Below are 22,032 nucleotides of genomic sequence, written 5' to 3'. Positions count from 1 at the left end.
ACCCGCTTCTTGGAATACCCCCCAGGAAACACACCACGGGCAATAGAAACAATGAAACATTCAAACATCCAAAACAATCGACAAGGGACACTCAGGGACTATATATACAGAACTTTAAACAGGGAACAGGTGAGGGCAATGACACAGGGGTGTGGTAACAAATGAGGAATCACGGAGACAAACGAGCAGGGCGGGATAAACAAGCTAGGAGAGGGGGCGTTGCCATAAGTGACAATTACATTAACTTAAAATTTCTTAGGTAAACGGTTACAACAAAACTTTTGAGTTTAATGAACTTGTTGGGTTTTACAGTGTAGATTTAGTGTCAAAGACATCAGACCTTGAACACGTGACCTTCACCTGGAATAACATGAAAGCATCTGAGTTTGAGAAGACCTGGGGGGGTGTTCCAAGAAGCGGGTTAAGCGAGAAAACCCGGGTAAGTTAACTCAGAGTTCACGGAAACTCGAGGTTTTCCGTTCCAGAAACCGAGCTTAGAGAGAACCGTAGTCAGTTACTATAGCAACTTATGCTCTGAAGCTAACCTGCTCGCTGGCAGGTTAACTTGGACCTGACCCAGAGTTACAAACACGTCATCATGACGTGTCCTTTCCTCGAAGATCATGTGGATATTTAAACTCAGTTTATTCGCTGAGTTCTTCATCGGGAACGCCTTATGAAACCCCGAATAGACATAGGCCTACTATCATTTTCGGATTATTTTTTAATGAACGTTATCGTTTTTCAGCACAATCCAATACTTACATCAATAAAATTATTAAGCGTCACATTTAAAATATTACACATCGCGGATCAGCCCTAAATTCTCTCCAGATTGTTATACGTCGCTCTTCGTTTTTTGCTAGTGGAAGTTTTTTTTTTTTATAGTGTAGAAGATGCGGGATCTGTCAGCAAAGCTACTGTATGTCGGTCTGTCCGAAAACTATGTCTGGCATTAAATTGACTAGTACCCAGTTTTGTGGTGTTTCCTGGGCATAAGCCAGTTATGGACATCAAAGAGGAATTCCACAGCATCGTTGGTTTGTCTTTAATTCACACGGACAATAAAGAAATTAAGCAAAGGAGAAGCAGTATATAACAAACTTAATTCCATTTACATTTTAAGGATTTCCTAGAGTGGTTGGCTGCATTGATGGAACCTACATATGCTACCTATTCCAGCACCATTAGAACATGAAGGCGATTACATAAACAGAAAATCCATCCATAGCATTAATGTACAGGTACTAACCTTTATAATACTTAATGAATAATGTACTTATCTTTAATGGCAACAAAACTAACGTAGCTCTTGCCACCAGCCACTTTCCCTCAAACTGGACATATATAGACTTACCTCCCCCTGACTATATCTCAGATTTGCCACCAGTCCAGAGACCAGTCCACCAGCCCTTTGGCACCATGCACCATGCACTTTATCCCTGTCCCATTTACCTACCTCACACACACTGTACATACTGTACTTATATTTTTATATTTCATACCTTATACTGTTATCTATTTTACATTTTTTACCTTGCTTATTTAATGTCTATTGCCTGGCTTGCACCATGACCGTCTTGCACTATGTTGTCCTGCACTATGTTGCATGTAATTGCTGCTGTGATATTTTGTAGTATGTAATTGCACTGAGGCCTAGCCTAAATGTGTTTCATTGTGCTGTACAACCCTGTTTCAGCATAATGATAATAAAGTTGAATTGACTTGAACTGACCGTTCTCCCCCATCAAGATCATATGTGATGCTTCCCACCTCATCACAAATGTTGAAGCCAGATGGCCAGGATCCGTGTATGATTCCACACTGTACAACAAATCTGAATAGAGTAGGCCTGAGGTAGTGCAGTGTAATAGTTAAATCAGTGTAATGCAGTGTAATAGTTAAATCATTGCAAACCCTAGGTGTGATTATAGGACACTATGACGGCCTCCTTCATGGAGACAGAGGGTATCCCTGCCTGTCCTATAGGCCTACCTTATGACTCCCTATTCAGATCCTGCACCTGGACCACAGTCCCGCTACAATCAGGCCCACAGCAAAACCAGGGCAAGAATTTAAATGACCCTAGGAATCCTCAAGGCCAGGTTCCAGTGCCTGAAGGGGCTCAGAGTAACCCCTGATAGGGTGTGCCACATAATAATGGCATATGTGGTATTACACAACATTGCAACCATCCAGGAAGAGCGACAGCCTACCATCTTTGACATGCCCACAGATGAGGAACCTTACATGCATGTGGGTGACAACAGAGATGGTGAAGTTGTCAGAGACTCCATCTGCAATCACTGCTTTCCACATTAATTCATGCACCACCACCCACCCCACCCCACCATCCACCCTGTAACCTTTTAATATACATTACAGTCAAATTCACTGTTATGTTTCATTATTTCATTTTTCTTGTAAATAAATAGATTTTAGAATATATTTTAAGAATAAGATATAGTTATATACAGCCATACCACTTTGTACTATATTCTTATACTTCATTTTTATCTGATGCCATAAAATATTCTGCATACGCAGTCATTAATACTCCTAAGCTACAGTAGTGTGAAATACGATGCTCGGCTGATTTTCGCGTTTAAGTCCATGATAAATCCTATTTATCTGCGTTCCATTAAGAATGCCTTTTATAGTTACGCGTGAACGCGCTTCTGTCTGGGTCAACCTACTCAGAGTTGAGCGACCCTGATTACTTTAACTCCGATCAGCCGTTTTGGAACCGAAAACTCTGTCAGATCGGGGTAAGACAACTCAGAGTTCAGGGTTAAGTTTAGAGTTTGTTAACCCCGCTTTCTGGAATACCCCCCTGGAAAGAGAGGAACCCTGATATAAAGATGGATTTCATCCACATGATTCAGGTTCAGATCAGTTGTGGAGTAGTGCTCCAGTGGTCTTACCACCACAGTTCAGTAATGTTTCACGTAACATTAGTCCAGATCAAAATGGCTGAGATGTTGCTTTCAGAGCATTATCCCAACATCACTAACTGTTCCTGTTACAGGAACTGTTACATCCGATTTATCACGCTGAAAAAAAATCTAGTTTATTTATCTCTGATCTACATCTATGATTCAATGAGTTACTATTTCGCTCTGGCGCCAACCACCGGCGATCGATCGCTTTAGGCGCAGCAGAGAGGAGTTTCCTTTTCATACAGAAAAAGGCAGAGAGGAGTTTCCTTTTCATACAACCCCCCCCCCCCCCCCCATCCACAAAAAAGTACAGAGGAGTTTCGTTTTCATATCCCCCCTGTCCACACACACACACAAAAAAACAAATCTCACTCCGAGTGATTTTGAAAAGTTGGCAACCCTGCTGTTCCACTGAGAAATGTACCTACATATCCTAATGCCACATGTTTTGTTTGTTTCATTTGTTTGCCAGGCCTTGTACTACGTGGATGATCCCGAAGCTGCCATTTTGTTCTTCCAGAGGTTATTACAGAAGAATGGCAAACTCCTCCTCATCCTGGTCTCAGGTGAGTTAATCATATTATCATAATATAATTATATTGAAGTTTAGGTCCGTCCCTGTGAATTAACTATGGGGCTTTTTGGGAAATAACTGACAAATGACCTCTGGGTGTTTACAGAATTGGATTATTAATGAAAATGTTTTTTATCACCAGTTCAGTGCTATGATAATGTATTATATTTGTTTGTTAATCCTGAATTATGCAAATTATTTTATCCTAAATTGGCACTGGGTATTTACAAGGTAATTGTTCAAATTTAAATATTTTGGTTTCTTGCTATGAAAGAACAACCATCACCCAATCAGGTGTCAGTATCATCTTGCTGCATGACTGTGACTGTTATAATAGGGGGGTTAAGGTCCAGATGTTCCTGGGGTGACCACAAGGTGGCAGCACCTCCTACACTTAATGGGTCCTTAGTTTGTTCATGCTGTTGGTCTGTTCCTGTTCGCCGTGAGTTCTGCCGTGTTGTTTGCGTTTTGGTTTACCCGTCCTCCGTGTGTTTTGCCTGCCCTTCCGTTGTTAGCCTGCCTCGTTGTTTCCCTTGTCTGTGATCATGCCCATTTACGTTTCATGTCTGGATAGCCTGCACGTTATGACCCCTGCCTGTATATACGACTCCGAGTTCGGTATTCTCATGAATAAATCTCGCTCATCTCAGCGTTTGTGTCCGTCTCCTCGCTCCGTTGCGTATGCAACGTTACACACAGTAGGCTACAGACTAAACATAGACACAGAACACAGACACAAATCACAGACACAGAACACAGACACAGAACACAGACACGGAACACAGACACGGAACACAGAACATAGACACGGAACACAGACACAGAACACAGAACAGACTAAACACAGACACAGAACACAGACACAGAACTCAATACAGACTAACTGCAGACAGAACACCGACACAACACAGTACAGACTAGACAGACATGATTCATGTCTACTTAACAGCGTGCTGCCAAACGTAGTTTAGGTTTTAAAACATCTTGAAAGCACCCGTTTTGTAGCAGGCAGCAAGTCCTCTAAAAAAACTTCATTTGACTTAGTTTTCTCTATGAACAACAGTCCACAGGTTGCATAATGATGGCAAATTGTTTAGCTGTTGTTGAGTGTTGGCCCTCGAGACATAACCTGCGTGAACTGTATAAGGGTGGGAACTCACTCTTCAAGTGGTGGCATGTGAACTCGTTAAGTCTGACTTTGTAATGTGCACCCGGTTCATTTGGTACCCAGATGTTTAACATTGCTTAACAAGTCATGCTTGACATGCTTTACAAGTCAAAAAGGAGAGATTTAAGTAGGGGCGGATGTGTCAAGGCCTATTCAGTGACATCCAGAACTGTGCTTGGTAAGTTGGCTGCATTTGTTTGGGTCTCTTAGTATATTCGGATAATTAAATATTTAGGTCCTAACAGTTCTGGTGGCGTGTGTTGGTTGGTGGTGGCGTGTGTTGGTAGGTGGTGGCGTGTGTTGGTTGGTGGTGGCGTGTGTTGGTAGGTGGTGGCGTGTGTTGGTAGGTGGTGGCGTGTGTTGGTAGGTGGTGGCGTGTGTTGATTGGTGGTGGCGTGTGTTGGTAGGTGGTGGCGTGTGTTGGTTGGTGGTGGCGTGTGTTGATTGGTGGTGGCGTGTGTTGGTTGGTGGTGGCGTGTGTTGGTGGTGGCATGTGTTGGTTGGTGGTGGCGTGTGTTGGTTGGTGGTGGCGTGTGTTGGTAGGTGGTGGCGTGTGTTGGTTGGTGGTGGCGTGTGTTGGTAGGTGGTGGCGTGTGTTGGTAGGTGGTGGCGTGTGTTGGTTGGTGGTGGCGTGTGTTGGTTGGTGGTGGCGTGTGTTGGTTGGTGGTGGCGTGTGTTGGTTGGTGGTGGCGTGTGTTGGTAGGTGGTGGCGTGTGTTGATTGGTGGTGGCGTGTGTTGGTTGGTGGTGGCGTGTGTTGATTGGTGGTGGCGTGTGTTGGTTGGTGGTGGCGTGTGTTGGTAGGTGGTGGCGTGTGTTGGTAGGTGGTGGCGTGTGTTGGTAGGTGGTGGCGTGTGTTGATTGGTGGTGGCGTGTGTTGGTTGGTGGTGGCGTGTGTTGGTTGGTGGTGGCGTGTGTTGGTTGGTGGTGACGTGTGTTGGTTGGTGGTGACGTGTGTTGATTGGTGGTGGCGTGTGTTGGTTGGTGGTGACGTGTGTTGATTGGTGGTGGCGTGTGTTGGTTGGTGGTGGTGTGTGTTGGTTGGTGGTGGTGTGTGTTGGTTGGTGGTGGCGAGTGTTGATTGGTGGTGGCGTGTGTTGGTTGGTGGTAGCGAGTGTTGGTTGGTGGTGGCATGTTGGTTGGTGGTGGCATGTTGGTTGGTGGTGGCGTGTGTTGGTTGGTGGTGGCATGTTAATTGGTGGTGGTGTGTGTTGGTTGGTGGTGGCGTGTGTTGGTTGGTGGTGGCGTGTCTTGGTTGGTGGTGGCATGTTGGTTGGTGGTGGCGTGTGTTGGTGGTGGTGTGTGTTGGTGGTAGCGTGTGTTGGTTGGTGGGGCACAATGTGTGCAAGCATGTGTTTGTTTTTTTAGGGATATTTGCATTTTGCATTTCTATGTCTATGAAACTCACGGTAAGGAATAGCCCCACAGGATTACAATCATTTTAATTGATTAAAATCACATTTAACTGAAACTTTCTGAAACTGATTTTAAAATCACATTAAAATATGTAATAATACCACAATATGACCTTTAACTGTTTCTGGCGACACTACTTTGAGATATGCAATGCCATCACCTTGACAACCATCCATTTGGAGAAAAGGCCTGTAAAAAGACTGTTGTTGATGTTATCATTAGTCATTTTCATTACAACTGAAATGGTTGCATGACTTCAGGGTGTGAGTTGTAGTCTCTAGTATTATGGAATTAATTAAGATGTCATAAAAGATGGAACAGGTAGCATTTTATGACCTTGTGGATGGAGCCAAATTATTAAATGCAGCTCATAAGATTGAGGTTAGAGGATTCCAAGGATAGAGGACTCCAAATGATGCTTGGAGATCAAGTTCTGAAGCAGCCTTCTATTTTTACACTTGTAAAGTTTGGATTTCTTTACTAATTCTAGGAAACTTGCCGCTGAGCTGTTATGGGGTCGACGTAAGAGTGGGAGTTTGGTATCCAGGAGATGCCAGGGAGGTTTAGAATTTGAGTTAACAGAAGATGAACACTCGTAGTCACTTTAGGGTGTCATGGTTACTTCAGGGTGTGGTTTTCGTCTGAGATGGAGCACTCAGGGTTGTGATGGAGGCACACAGTAGACACAGAGTGGTTGAGAAATGGCAGTACGTGGTTTACCCAGACAGTCCTGACATCCTGCAGGAGCAGAAGTGGAGAAGTGGATCTGTTATTGCATTAATAAAAGATAATAAAGGATAATAAAGAGTGGTGTGTAAGAGTGGGTGTAAGAACAGGAGAGGTGCTCGTCTACAGTTCACTGTTGTCTATAGGTGTATGTTTGATTTGTTTCTTGCATGTCTTCCATGGACTCTGAGTTGGTGACTGTAATAATTTCATTAATAATTGAGGCCATACTGGCTGCTGCTACTCACACTATTGTGGGTTTGTTTTTCTATATTGTAAATGTTGTGTATTCAGAACAAATAGGTACCTTTGTCAAAAAGGCCCACCTGCTATGGATTATTGTTGCACAAGGTATTTGACCAAGGCATAAAAAGTTAGCGTATGGATTCTGAGTGGATAGAAGAGTGTAGGCTGCTCACGTCAGGCATGGAGAACAGTAGAACTAGAACAACAAGACACTCAGCACGAAAGGAACCGCAAAGTCAAGAGGGGAAACCATGACGCCAGCTGAACACCTGTGGTCAAGCGCACTAGCTGTTCTGGTCGCTCTTCCGCTGTTTGTGTTGTGTTGATGTTTTTGTTGATGCTCTTCTGTGTTTACATAGTGGACATATTTACATTTAACATGTTACTGTTGTATGTAATGGTAACAATAGATAAGTGGATCTGTCAGTAAATACTGGCAAAATTTAAATTAAAGAAACAAAGTAGTAGTTTATTAGCAGGTCGACTGGTCACCAGGGGAATATCAGCAATGTAAGAGGAAACACTGGATCAGTCTCTAATGGCCTCTGAGGTAACCTGGCACTTTATACTACTGTAAGCGTTGTGTGTAGGAGAGGAATGGAACATCAGATAGTGTAGACAGGTGATGCTTCATAAAACATAATAATGGAGAAGTGATCTTGCATGAGTAGGAACAATACAGGCAAAAACTCAAAATCTAGCGATGCTGACTGAGCTACTGCAGCTGGTTAAGGAGAGAAATACCCACATGATAATTGTTCTGGGAGCTGCTGCAGCTGGTTAAGGAGAGACATACCCACATGATAACTGTTCTGGGAGCTGCTGCAGCTGGTTAAGGAGAGAAATACCCTCATGCTAACTGTTCTTGGAGCTTCTACGGCTTGTTAAGGAGAGAAATACCCATATCCATCAATCAGGCCAGGGCGCTACTAGAACACACGCGAATATTCAGGGAGTCCGGAGGGTAAGAAGAACAAAGAACCCTCTATGTTCGACTTGTACAACCTGATAAATGAGACGAGTGACAGAGTCCGACCCAAGGTGCCGTGTAATACAGCCGTAAGGTCTCTGGGAGGAAATTCAGTTACATTCTCAATGAAGTGAGTGACATCCGTGTTGAAGTTGGTGAATTAAGGCAGAAACGTGAGACCCACAGGCAGGAGTCTGTAATTAAAGAAGAAAAGAATGCAGAGTGCAGAATGTTCAGATTTGGTGTGTGTGGGCAGGCCATGCCTGACACAAACGTGATATTCATTATTCTGCGCTAACAGTGAATACTAACAATATACTAACAATAATTCAATTCTTACAGCGTGGAATGTATATGGGCCAACACCTCTGATCTGAAAGACTTTAGAATAAAGACCCTTATGCAGTGTGCCTTTATACTGAGCTCATCTTTGCATGTCCAGAACTCCCTCGAGTCTTGTTTGCACTTCAGAATATCAGCTTTAAGATGCATCTGGGTTTCTCACTGTGTGTGTCCTGATCAGTCACAATACATTATTATTATTATTATTATTATTATTATTATTATTATTAGGCCTTTCGTGTTGCAGTGTCACAATTATGTATTATATTTAAGGAGCAAACCTTAATTTCTTTCCAGCGATTCTCACATTTTGAAGCAGCCATTATACTGACATCTAGTGTCCTTGATGTGTCATAGATTCTGAATTAAATCTATTTTAAACATAGCTGCCTCAATCACCTCGACCTACTTTCTGTGGTGATGATGACTCATGAAATGAGTATCACTGACATATGCACGCGTGCACACACACACACACCCACAAACACACAAACAGGAACACATACACAAACGCACGTGCAAACACACATCTAATAACACATCACATCTAATAACGTATCACATTTAATAACGCATCACATTTAATAACGCATCACATATAATAACACATTACATTTAATAACACGTCACATTTAATAACACATCACATCTAATAACGCATCACATCTAATAACGCATCACATCTAATAACGCATCACATCAAATAATGCATCACAACTAATAACACATCACATCTAATAACACATCACATCTAATACATCTTGTGCTTTCCGTTGCAGATGTGTGGATGAACTGCTCAGAGAAGAGTTCTGGAGCCCTCACTCAGATTATGATCCAATCTATGTCTGAGGTTAAAGACTTTACCAGTGCCCTAGCCACATGGAAGGACACCACCACCTCCCATGGCTGGAGAGTGTGGGCTGATGATGATGCTTGAACCACAACCATCTGCAGAGACAACAGTGCAACAGACCCCAAAGAGTCTTCTTCTAATACAGACACAGATGAAGAAGAAGAGACCACAGAACAATATCTGGAGCGCTATGGATATGGCAGTATATCCACTATAGTGGTAGTCAGGGACAGAAAGAGCACACGTGAGATTGGCACACGTGAGATTGGAACCCAGTGCATGTGAACCCCTGTAGCCACAATGCCACATCATCCAAACGAAGAGATCTACTTTGTCCACTGATAATATAAATACACTGGTCTGATAATGTAAATAATCTGGTCTGATAAAGTAAATAAACTGGTCTGATAATGTAAATGATCTGGTTTGTCTCTAAATGTAAAGGAGGACTAAGATGAATTGTTATGGAGTGAAAAGGATTCACAAGCTGTCCGCTAAGGATTATAATGACAATCGTTCTCTTGTTTTTTTCATATTGTTAATTGAGTTTTTTTAATTCAGCAGACACTTGAACATACTTCTCAAGAGACAATTTGTTCCAAGTTTAAAAGATGCAGTGAACCAAAAGTATTTGAATATAAATCTGTCATGTTGGCCAACTCCTCCCTCGGGTTCGTTGGTGTTTGTGTTCACGTTTGTGTGTCCGTTTGTGCAGGTGTGTGTAAATTTATGTTATTCGTGTCACCTGTCCACTTCTTGGTGAGACACACCTCTGCTGCATGCACTATGTCCTCCGAGCAAAACTTCATGTACATATACCAATTTCACAGAGGATTAAACTGTATGTAAACTGTATGTGTTCTTCCATGACACCCTGTCTGTCTAGATCTGGCTCATGTCTACATATTAATATTACTTTTTAAACCTCTGTTCTAAATCATATTTATTTCAACATAGCTCTATTTCATTTTTGCTGATTCTCATCCTGATATGTAATTTTCATTATTAAGAGAATACTCAATAAGATAATAAAAGATTCAATCATCTTCATTCATTTATTCTTCTTATTACATGGTTGATTTTTCATATGCTTATGCTGTTCTACCGTGTGAAACTGCACATAAATGTATGAAGATGACTTAAAAAAACTAAGAAACAGAACAACATGGGTGATGGGTCCTGGGTGATGGGTCAACCACTAAGGCCTCCGTGGTGGAATTAAATAAGATTCTGCCATCCACCTCCTGACTGCAGTCTGGACTTCTGAGCTTGGTCATTACGGCTTCCCTCAGTTCTGGGGGGGCAGTTTTACTGAACTCCTTCACTTCAGTCAGGAGGTCCAGTACATGCTGGCCTTTCTCATCCCCAGGTATGAAACACTTGGTGATGTCCACGTACGCCGGTATCTTATAGCTCTGGTAGGTGATTCCTCTTGCATCCAGGAAGTTCTTCATGTTCTCCACTGTAATCCCCTGGTTAAGCTGGCGTTTGCCAAAATGGGCTCCATAGGCATCCCACAGCCCTGCGAAACCACCATCTCCTACAGTGGCACAGTTTGTTAGACAAAAAACGATTATCTGCTACTGCTACCTCTACAGTGCTTCAGTTCTGAAAGCAGAGTGTCTACAGCTCGTCCTGTGGACACACTGCCATGGTGTCCTGATTTCTTGACACTTGAGCTTGGGCTCCAATTAGTAACCAATCTGTGTTAACGAGGGTGGACTGGTTGGCAGGTTCCCAGCACTGCAGGTGAGAAGAACTGCACTACCAATTAAACGTGTCTAGGAGTGTCTGGGAGCCTACCAAAGTGTGATCAAGTGTGTGGTCACACAAGTTCACAACATGGTAGTGACAGTGGAGCAAGCACTAACAAATCGTTCAAAATGTCTATTGTTGTGTCAAGTTGTGAACCATATTTACCAGTGCAATAGGCTTTGAAAATGTACCTTTTTCTGACTGTAACCATGGTGTTGCAACACAAATCATTGGCTTAGGAAATCTGGGTTCAACCTTGCAATCAAAGGAAGCAATGAAAGAAAGAGACAGTTGAGCCTGTTGCACTGGCATGGTGCTGGTTCCATAATCTCCAACAGCTTCACTTTCACACCAGAATATCACAGATTCTATGCCCAACAAATTGGTGCTGTTTGACCCGCAAATCTTGCTTGTCTGGAAACTAGGACAGAAGTGGCTGTAGGTTGGGTCCTAGCATCACTGTGTGAAGCTTACTCACCATTTACAATGAAAAACACAAGAACCACAGCAAAGACAGCAGTGACAAATCATCAGTGGATTGTGGAAGAAACAAATGCATATCACCATGGAGTTTATACAAATGTCTGTTTGGTTAGCAAACCACTGGAAATGTGGATGTGTTCTTCAAAAGGTTGCTAAGGGCCGAGCATCAGGGCATCAGAGTGAGCACCAGTTATTTGTTGGTGGGAAAGTAGTAAATGAAATGTGAAATGTGCCATATTTGTCAATTGTGATTTTTCGCCGCAATCGAAATTTGTCCTCTGTGCAATTAGAACACGCGCACACACACACACACACTAGTGATTACTAGGGGGCTGTGATGCACACATGCCCAGAGCGGTGGGCAGCCCTAGCCCCGGCGCCCGGGGAGCAGTTGGGTTAGGTGCCTTGCTCAGGGGCACCTCAGTCCTGTGAATCGAACCCACGACCCTCCGGTCACAAGACCAGTTCCCTACCACAGGACCATGACTGCCCCAGTCATAAAAGTAAGTGGAGAAGGTGCTGCCACCCTGTGGTCACCCCAGGACCATCTGGACCTTAAACCGCCTATTCTGATACTGAGGAGTCTGAGTCAAACTGTAGAAAGACACTAAAAACATCTGTGATCTGTATATGGCACCCACTAGAATAGCATTCACCTTAACAGCACCTGATTCACCTTAGCAGCACCCGGTAGCCAAGAAATGCAGTACAACAAGTGATGAAACAAACACAAATTTCAGGCTACATTAGGAACAAATTAGGCACATTTTCAGCATCACCACAAAAATGTGTAATTTAGTCTTTTACAACAATAAACATCAATTTGAACAATAGTCTTGTAAATATCCATTACCAATTAGTCAATTATTTCCTCTAAATATCACTAATAAAATTACAGGTGGCACAATTTAAACATGACATGACGTTTATAGTTTACCTGTGTCCAGAATAATGAGCAGTTTGCCATTTTTGCGTAACAAACTTCGGAAGAACAAAACTGCGGCGCCTGGATCCTCCAAATAGTACAACATCTGAGGAGAGAGAAAGTGAACTATGTACTGTATGTGCTATCTGGAGAACAATCAGTCCAGCTCGATAGATTAAGATTACTGAAACATTATTGAAATATACTGAACTATGGTGAGATGACTAGGAGAACTACTACAGAGCTGATCTGAGAACCTGAATCATGTGGATGAAATCCATTTTTTTCTTAGGGTTCCTCTCTTTCCAGGTCTTCTCAAACTCGGTTGTTTTCATGTTATTCCACGTGAAGGTAACGTGATCAAGACCTGATGTCTTCGACACTAAATCTAAACAAAGAGAATATGTCTTATTACAAGAATTTGTAAAATGATGATCCTTATACACAGGCACATAGGTCCTTCAAAATAAAAGTCTTGGAATAATGGCGGAATCTACTCCTTACCCTGTCCCTTTGAACAGTGCCTAGGCAGATAGTTACAAAAGCCATCTTTTCTCCTATTTCTAGGGTGAGTTTCCTTATATAACTGATGTGATCCTGATAATTAAGATTGTAATGCGGAGCATTACAAAACAGATATGTACACTGAGATGATGGAGATCTGTTGGGCAAATCCATTGCCATCAATATGGTCCTGGGTCAGTTTACCAATGTGTAAGATACCAAAAGGTGTTGAGAGAATGCTTAGTCCAGCTAGCTGGGATATTCATTAAAATCTTCAACCTGTCTCTGACACAGTCTGCTGTCCTATTAGTTTAAAGACGTCCACTGTAGTCCCTATACCCAAGAATTCCACCGTATCCAGCCTCTATGATTACCGGCCTACTGCGCTCACACCACTGAAGTGCTTTGAAAAACTGATTAGAAGTCACATCCTGACATTCCTAACCCCAAATACTGACCCGTACCAATTTGCCTACATGGCTAACAGGTCAACAGAAGCAACCAGGGAACTACGTCTGTCTCCTCTTTGTGGATTCAAGTTCAACTTTTAACACCATCCTCCCCCACAGTCTCATGAATAACCTGCTGAACCTCAGTCTACCTCATTCCACATGCCTTTGGATTAAGGACTTTTTGTCTGACCACTCACAGAGGGTCAGAATTGGCCCCCACATCTCCACAGCTCTCACACTCAGCACCAGTTCCCCTCGAGGGGCAGCATGCTGAGCCCCTTGTTCTTCAGTCTCTAGACCTCTGACTGCACCCCCATTCACACCAGGAACACCTTCATTAAGTATGTGGATGACACAACAGAGTCGTTTCAATGGAGGAGATGAGTTTGCCTACCGGAATGAAGTGGAACAGCTGACAGTATTGTGCAAGTAAAACAATGTGCTCCCGAACACATCCAAAACCAAAGAGCTAATCACTGACTTCAGGAGAAACAAAACAGACGTTCAGCCCATTCTGACTGGTGGGACCTCTGTGGAAAGGGTCAGGGACTTCTGTGTCCACATAGAGGGAACACTGACCATGGACAGGAGCACCACATAAAAAAGGCAAAGAAAGCACAGCAAGAAGTATCCTCAGGAAGTATAACCTCAACCAGAGACTGCTTGTGACTTTTTACCGTTCCACCATCCTTACATTTTGCCTCTGTACGTGGTTTGCCAGCTGCACTAATATGGCAGAGAAGATCATTGAGTGCCCTCTACCTACACTGGAGGATCTTCATGGTTCTTACAGTCATAGAACAGCCACCAAACTTAAGGACTCATCCCATCTTGGCCGTTCTCTGCACGGGCCACTGCCGTCAGGCAGACAGTACAGGGCCATCAGAGCTAGACAAAAAGACTGAATAGCAGCTTCTACATGACCTGCTGTTAGAGCTTTGAATGCCATTAAATAAAATATATGCCATATGCTACATTAAAATTAGTGCACTATATATGCCAGTGTGCAACACCTACTGCCACTGTGCAATACCCACTGGGAAACATCCACAGTTCTGCACAGTCCTCTGTAAACTTTACATTTTTTTTACACTTATTTGACACCACGTACCAAATAACTTAAGGCTTATACATACTTCCATCTGTAAAATTGCTCTTCTGTATATTTTGTATATTTATATTATCCTTCTTTGTTGTTTATTTAAAGTTGTATACACACACTGGAAAGGCCTGTGAAAATAAAAGGCAGATAAACAAGTGTGATCCAGCGTGTCAGTCTGCACCTTTATACTTGACCAGCATGTCACTGCTGGGCTCCACCACCTCATTGTCCACTTTGGCCTTAGGGTGTCGTAACTGTATCTGGCGGATGATTTCCAGGTCCATCTCACCTGGTAATAGAATCAGGTGTGCAACACACCATCAGAATGTGCATAGCACTCTTATAATGACTGTATAATGCAGTTATAATGGAGTTAACTAATGCAGATATGAAGAGTTATACCTGAACCACTTCCCACCCCGATCACGTTGAGTGTAGGTTTCCCTTTTCCAATTCTGCAGGCGAGAGATAGACAGGTGACATTATTGATTCATGTAATAACAATTATTATGGCTCTGCTAACTGCAGAGTAGGTGAATAGTTTGCACGTTTTAAAGACTTTGACAGGCCCAGTGTACCTGTGCATACATGATCACGAAAAAACATGTACCTGCCCAATATGCCTCGGAGAGGACCTTCAACAAATGTTTTTACACTCTGGTGTTCAGTGGAACTGTCCAAAAAAGCCTGGAATGCTTTTGAGTATCCAGGATCATCGTCCATCAAGCTGGGCAAAGTGGCTGCCATTTTTCTAAAAGAGAAAAATATTGCACAGACTTTTGCATCACTTCAGATCTCTAGCGAAATCCACAGCAAGTGACGCGTTCACAAACAAGCTGGAAGAGCTGGTCTAAACGCTCGCACGTGTCGCCTCAGGGCTGTGGAGACTTCAGCTTCATTGACATTTTTAAAAATCAGTGTTTGAACTATCTGTGTGTTTAGCTCCAACTTTCTGACAATGAACTTGACAACATAATGTTATGAATCATATGTGAATCTAGGATCTCTGCAGACAAATCTGTGATCTCCTAAGACTAGTATTACAGTCTATGTTATGATATACTCACAAAGCTGGAGCTCTTAAAACTTAACAAAGAACTAATAAATAAAAGTACTACCCAAGTGACGTTTGGCATGATGACAAATTTCTTTTAAAGTCAGGCATGGAGAGAGAACTGTTAATGTGTCAGTTTCATACCTAACATACCAGTGTTGCTGTTACTAACTTTATTTAAAAATAGGTTAGTGATGCTTTTGATGATTCTTGATTGATGCCTCTAATTTCTACTAGCAAAAGACAACTCTAGGGTATTGAGACACTGTGCAAAGAAAAACATTAAAATTGTAACATTGTAAGATTTCCACAGGACAATAATGAGAAGTCTTATTTTCATACATACTGAATTACCATTTGTGATTTAATATCAGCAGGACTTACCTCTGCCTCTTGTGAGTGGTGAGTACTAACTAATCCAACCACACCCACTACGGATCCTGCAGAGGTACAGGTAGCTTCGAACACACAGCCGTGTTACAGGTTTATGAGGATGGGATGTGAACTCGCTTAAATTCCTGAGAAGGGTTTGGCTGCTGTGTTCTTGCAACACATGCCAGTTACTACAAAAATGCATATACCACCCTCAGGCTCATCCCAAACAACAGCGCCTGGAAAGTAATGTCAGAGTTTTATGAAGTTTGTTAGCAGTCCTGTGAGAAACAAATATCAGGCAGCTAGCAAAGCGACGTGGGAACGTGACCGTGATGGGAGCTGTGTGCTCGGCCTTCTTGTTTTTTATGCACAACTTCGTTGCCAGAGAGACAGTTGAAGTAACTTTGGTAATGCTAAGTCAAGGTTAAGTGTTGGCATAAAACTGTTTATGTCTGTTTATTTCTGTTCCTATTTGTAGAAACATGAATAGGAAATATGTCAAGGTGGTTCACACTTGAATGAAAACAGGGCAATGAACCCCATGTGTCACACATTTTATTGTACAATCGGTGGATCTGTTCACCGTCTGTTCACCATCCCGCCTCACACTGGGTTTCAGAGGTTGGTTTCAGAGGTTGGTTGGATTGGTTGGCGAATATACATATCGTCTGTAAAATAAAACAGAACAACTGAGCAACGCACACTTATAATAATTTAATGCCTACCCTCAGAAAATTCCAGACATTTTAAGACATTTTTAGGCCTTGAATATGGAAACTAAATTTAAGACATTTTAAGACTTTTTAAGGACCCGCGGGTACCCTGGGTGTACACTGACCATCTGCTTAACTGAAGATGTCTGTTTAGATGTCTCCAGAATGTCGACTGATGACGTTTATATGACATCTTTCAAAGGCAAATATGTAGGCCAGGATTCTTTGAATACTGAGACACTGGTTGGCTGAAAACTCTCCTAATCTACATCTTCTCTGAATTCCTCTCTGATTTCCTCTCTGCTTGTGCCTCTGCAGTAGACATGACTTTCATACTCTCATTCCGATCCTCATGCAGTCAAAAAAGATGTTTATCTCACTTTTAGCTACACATTTCACAACCCAGATGGTACAAAAACAAACTAACACAACACAATGGTAAACATTTAGTAAAACACACAAAAACAAGGCCTTTTATGCAGAAAATATCAACACAACTGAAAATCATTTAATGTCTTTATTGGAGTAGAAACTATTAAACTGCTCACAAGTTCTCTTACATATGGAATTTTAACTACCTGTGCCTGCATGCTTTCCATAACTGTTCAAAGAGCTTAAAAACCCACTAAAAGCCTTTACTGGAACAGCAAGGGTCAAATGTCAAGCCAACACCTCATTCCAGACAATAGAAGAGAGAGGAGTTTGTATAGAGGGTGTGAGGGAACGCCCACTATGAAGTAATTGTCCATGGTGGACCGCAGAGGGTCCGCGGTGATATTATTCGGCTGTTCTGATTATCTATAAGGTCTCTGATATCAATTGCAAAGTGATCACCTCCCACTTTCCTGAAGTCAGCCACCATCTCATTAGATGTTGAATGTTTGGATGTTGAACTGAAGTCTATTAACATCTTGATGTGGTTGAAGGGCCACATGGGTAAGAGCCACAAGGGTAAGGGCCAGATGGGTAAGGGCCACATTGGTAAGAGCCACATGGGTAAGGGCCAGATGGGTAAGAGCCACATGGGTAAGGGCCAGATGGGTAAGGGACACATGGGTAAGAGCCACATGGGTAAGGAACACAGGGTGGCAGCACTGGCATCTGTTGATTGGTTGAGGCAATATGCAAAGTGCAGGGGCTCCATTGAAGGGGCAGCAGTGTCTTAACGACAACTTCATGCTGATGTTGAGGCACTGAAGACATCGGCACTTGGACAAAAGGGGTGGCTTTGAAGCACAGAGGGACGGTGGTGTTGGTCAGAGATGTTGTTTGCTCCTCCCAGTTGATGGATTCACTGACAGTTACATCTTCCATAAATGTGCCCCAGGCAGCGTGCTCTAAACAATCCTGAAGAACGTGGATGGTCAGGTCTTCACCTGTTTCAGAACTGGTTTGGAGTGTCTGACAAGCGGTCTGTGTGCTGATGTTATCATAGCAGAGATGTGGTCTGAGTGTGAGAGGGGGCGTGGCTCTGTTGAGTATGTATTTGGGATGTTTGTTTAAACAAGATCCAACATGTTCACCCATCTTGTTGCAAACTTTACATGTTACATAGGAGAATGTGTGTACAGTTCACCAATAGAACCACACAGTTAATAGGGCACCTCTTTCACATTGCTCTTGGGGGAATGTACACATTTACATTTACATTTATGGCATTTGGCAGACGCCTTTATCCAGAGCGACTTACATTTTTATCTCATTTTTTTTTATACAAGTGAGCAATTGAGGGTTAAGGGCCTTGCTCAGGGGCACCACAGTCATGGCCTGGGGATCGAACCTGCGACCCTCCGGTCACAAGACCAGTTCCCTAACTGCTAGGCCATGACTGCCCTGTACACCACAACTACAGCACAGAAGTGAATAACCACAGTAGATAAGATGAGATGAACGTAGTCTAGCTGGTTGTCCAGGAGCAGGAATTTCAGAACAAAATGGATGGTGGAGCTCTTCTGCTAGGGTTAGCATAGCATGGACTCCTAGGGTTAGCCTAGCATGGTCTCCTAGGGTTAGCCTAGCATGGTCTCCTAGGGTTAGCCTAGCATGGACTCCTAGGGGTAGCCTAGCATGGACTCCTAGGGGTAGCCTAGCATGGACTCCTAGGGTTAGCCTAGCATGGTCTCCTAGGGTTAGCCTAGCATGGACTCCTAGGGGTAGCCTAGCATGGACTCCTAGGGGTAGCCTAGCATGGACTCCTAGGTCCATGCTTCTGTTATCTTGTGAATCACTAGTGACGTCCTCTCCTCTAACTGCCAATTGTGATTTGTCACACATCGGAATTTGTCCTTTGCATTTACAGTTTTTTACAACTGCTAACATCTTGTTGTCCAATCTGTAGTCACATTTTCAAAACTCTAAACACAGTAAACAATATCAGTCTTCAGCAGTGTTGCGAATAACACCGTTAAAAATAACGGCGTTAGGTAACGGCGTCATTTTGTCAGTAACGCAGACCTGGGCAAACTACAGGCCGTGGGCCACATCCGGCCCGTTGTGCGTCCCTGTCCGGCCCGCGAGAGGCCAATCATAAATGAACCAAATATCTATGTCGTGCGTGCAATAAAACTGTGACGCTTTTATTTTGAAAGCACTACGTTTGTGTTAATTCCGTGTGGACGTACCTGCGTGTGTGCGTGAGCTGTGTGAGAAACACTGTAGGTGATCAGCGACAAGTTAAGGCTGAATTTATACTTTCGGGAGTGAACGTTGCACCTCGCGCGAACCTCCGCAAACGGCGGAAAATTTATGTGACGAATTTTAATTGTGCATTGTGTTCCAGGTTTGAAAAGTGCTGGAATGTTGGCTAAAGTACTTGAAAATGCTTGAAATTGTAACTATTTCGATTCACAACAAATAGCTGACTGAACAGGGGGTATTCCAGAAAGCGGATTCAGTGAAGAAACCGGGTAAGTAAACTCAGAGTTAACGAAAACTCAGGGTTTTCCGTTCCAGAAACCGAGCTTAGAGAGAACCTGAGTCAGCTGGGAAATATTGAAATGGACCTTGAAAGTGCCGTAGAAGTGCTTTAAAGCTAGGTTTAAGCCAGGTTTATACTTGACGCGGCGCGAGGGCCCGCGCGGCGAAAATTATGTAATCGCGGTGGCGGAGGGCCTCACGCGCTGTTGATTCGCAAGGTCATGCACCTCTCAAATTTTGTAACTTTGCGCGCGCGCTGCGCTTCAGCGCAATGAACAAAGTCATGTTTGCAGGGTTCATACACCTTTATAAGGTGGAATTAAAGCACTTGTACGTCACTTTCAAGGTCCATTTCAATATTTCCCAGCACGTTAAACTTAAGTTAAATATTTATACATATATTTGAAATGATCCGAAATAATTCACTTTTTTATCACATTATTTAATTGTTGTTTATTTTCAAAACGCCCAATCTTAACGTCTTCACATTCTCTCATGTTTTGTCCTGGAATTACAAAACGTAATACAAGAAAACTGTTCATTCAGATGTGTATGTGATGTGATGATGCTCATTCAGCTATTTGTTGTGAAACGAAGTAGTTACAATTTCAATCATTTTCAAGTATTTAGCCTAAATTCCAGCACTTTTCAAATCTGAAACAAAAAGCAACATTAAAATTGGTCAGGTAAATGTTTCTTCCCCTGTTTTTGAGGGGTGTTTCTTTATACCAACACACATCGTTTCGGAGAACACTGCACAGAATGTGACGCGGCAAGTATAAACGTCTCCGCCGTTCGCGGAAGTTTGCGTGAGGTGGGCGGAGCCACTGGGATGACGTCATTATTGTTTGTGTGGCCCTCTGACACAATTCAGGTTTCTCATGTGGCCCCTTGTAAAAATTAATTGCCCACCCCTGCAGTAACGGGATAATATAATTAATTACTTTTCCTGTCATTACAACGCCGTTGACGTTACTGGTCATTGAAAGCGGTGCGTTACTATATATTGATATACTAACAGTAATGCGACCGGACCCCTGCCCAGGCTAGTGAGGAGTAACAGATCTCGATAGGTCACAGTTCTCGGTGTAACACCTGTTTAACTTAACAAGTCAGTAAGCGATTGGCTAAGGCAGCGTTATGGTAGTCAATCAGAACCAGTGTTTTTACACGGTGCAGAAGCACATCAGTGACATGACACAAACGAGGCAGAAATGGAAAGTCAGGAGCAAGCTGAAGAAAAATTTGCATTTTCAAGGTGGCGATATAAACATTATTTAAGTTCCTGAATGTCTACCAGACTGGGTATTTGATTTATTTAATTAAGAACAGAGGTTTTTTTTTGTTAAGTTTACTTCTGTTGTGAACAAACCAGTTGTCTCAGGTTGAGAGAATTTAATTTAATTTAATAGATGTAAATGCACTTTATATAGTGTAACTTTTTTTTTTTACACAAAGATTTGGGATTTTAAAGGATTTTATCCTGCACTGGTCTGTGGATGTGCAATAAACATCAAAAGTTAAACACCTTTCTGATCTACTCATTTCAACTGACTGTGAAAACTGCTTTTTCAAAAAATCCTTATTCATTGGCATATAACTTTTTTTTACTGTAATGCAAATAGTTACTTTCCCTGGTAACGAGTTACTTTTATTATAGAGTAATTCAGTTACTAACTCAGTTACTTTTGTGAACAAGTAGTGAGTAACTATAACTAATTACTTTTTTTAAGTAACGTTCCCAACACTGGACTTCAGTGGCTATACAATTACTACAATTCATGTTGTTTTTGCACAGAATGCATTCATTTAACATGTTTCTACGTTGCTTACATTTTCTATACACACAAGATTATCCAATAAAAAATTCTAGATCATTTTTGTCTTATTTACAAATGCTTGCACACAGCATGTCAAAAATGAAAACCTAAGGTTCAAAACCTTAAATATTGTATAAAATGCAAAGCTCTGCAAAAACAAAGGCAGCTGAAAAGCTATTACTGTAATACACATTTTTGCACATATAGATCAATTAAATAAAATGAAGTACAGTAATGTACCGGGTCAGAGAGGAGCAAATATAACAATTTGTCCTGCAATCTCAAGTGCCGGTTTGGTCCTTCACAAATGCCAGATTGGTCCCTATAACAGTGATGTCCTTCTTTCATTTTTGAATGAAGCAGAAAGGGAACAGGTGGTAGGAAACACGAGGACATTTGTGATGGGACAATGTAGCATTCTGTCATTCTCATGTCATCACAAACGGGTTTATAGACCATCCAAGAGTGATGTCCCTTTTCCTCCCGCCCTACTCGCCTTTCCTCAACCCCACTAAGGAACTTTTTTCAGTCTGGAGGTGGAAGGTGTATGATCATCGGCCCCATGACCAAATGTCCCTCCTGGATGCAATGGATCCCGGCTGCAGAGACATTTCAGCTGAAGACTGCCAGGGGTGAATAAGGCATACCAAGCTTTTCTATCCCAAGTGCATGGCAAGAGCTAACATCAGATGTGATGTGG

General features: G+C 42.4%; 2 protein-coding genes across 4 annotated transcripts; one reads left to right on the top strand and one right to left on the bottom strand.

Annotated features, from left to right (window-relative positions):
- Positions 1 to 264: 264 nt before the first annotated feature.
- Positions 265 to 10,366, top strand: LOC143512205 (histamine N-methyltransferase-like). 2 transcript variants are annotated; one of them, XM_077002243.1, is made up of 3 exons: positions 265 to 439; positions 3,412 to 3,505; positions 9,160 to 10,366. In XM_077002243.1, exons 1-3 carry the CDS (start codon positions 371 to 373, stop codon positions 9,315 to 9,317), a joined length of 321 nt encoding a protein of 106 aa, XP_076858358.1. In that variant the 5' UTR covers positions 265 to 370; the 3' UTR covers positions 9,318 to 10,366. The 2 variants fall into 2 exon arrangements, with proteins under 2 accessions (XP_076858358.1, XP_076858359.1); XM_077002244.1 differs by lacking the exon at positions 265 to 439 and adding an exon at positions 2,823 to 2,885.
- LOC143512204 (histamine N-methyltransferase-like) lies at positions 8,927 to 16,037 on the bottom strand. Of its 2 annotated transcripts, none has more exons than XM_077002241.1 (7): positions 15,893 to 16,037; positions 15,065 to 15,205; positions 14,857 to 14,909; positions 14,636 to 14,743; positions 12,654 to 12,784; positions 12,409 to 12,502; positions 8,927 to 10,773 (listed from the first exon to the last, which is right to left on the bottom strand). In XM_077002241.1, exons 2-7 carry the CDS (start codon positions 15,199 to 15,201, stop codon positions 10,382 to 10,384), a joined length of 915 nt encoding a protein of 304 aa, XP_076858356.1. In that variant the 5' UTR covers positions 15,202 to 15,205; positions 15,893 to 16,037; the 3' UTR covers positions 8,927 to 10,381. The 2 variants fall into 2 exon arrangements, with proteins under 2 accessions (XP_076858356.1, XP_076858357.1); XM_077002242.1 differs by lacking the exon at positions 15,893 to 16,037 and adding an exon at positions 15,653 to 15,858.
- Positions 16,038 to 22,032: the final 5,995 nt, after the last annotated feature.

This window comes from Brachyhypopomus gauderio, chromosome 4 (assembly GCF_052324685.1).
Source record: "Brachyhypopomus gauderio isolate BG-103 chromosome 4, BGAUD_0.2, whole genome shotgun sequence".
Taxonomy (NCBI): domain Eukaryota; kingdom Metazoa; phylum Chordata; class Actinopteri; order Gymnotiformes; family Hypopomidae; genus Brachyhypopomus; species Brachyhypopomus gauderio.
This window is presented reverse-complemented; position numbering and strand designations above follow the sequence as displayed.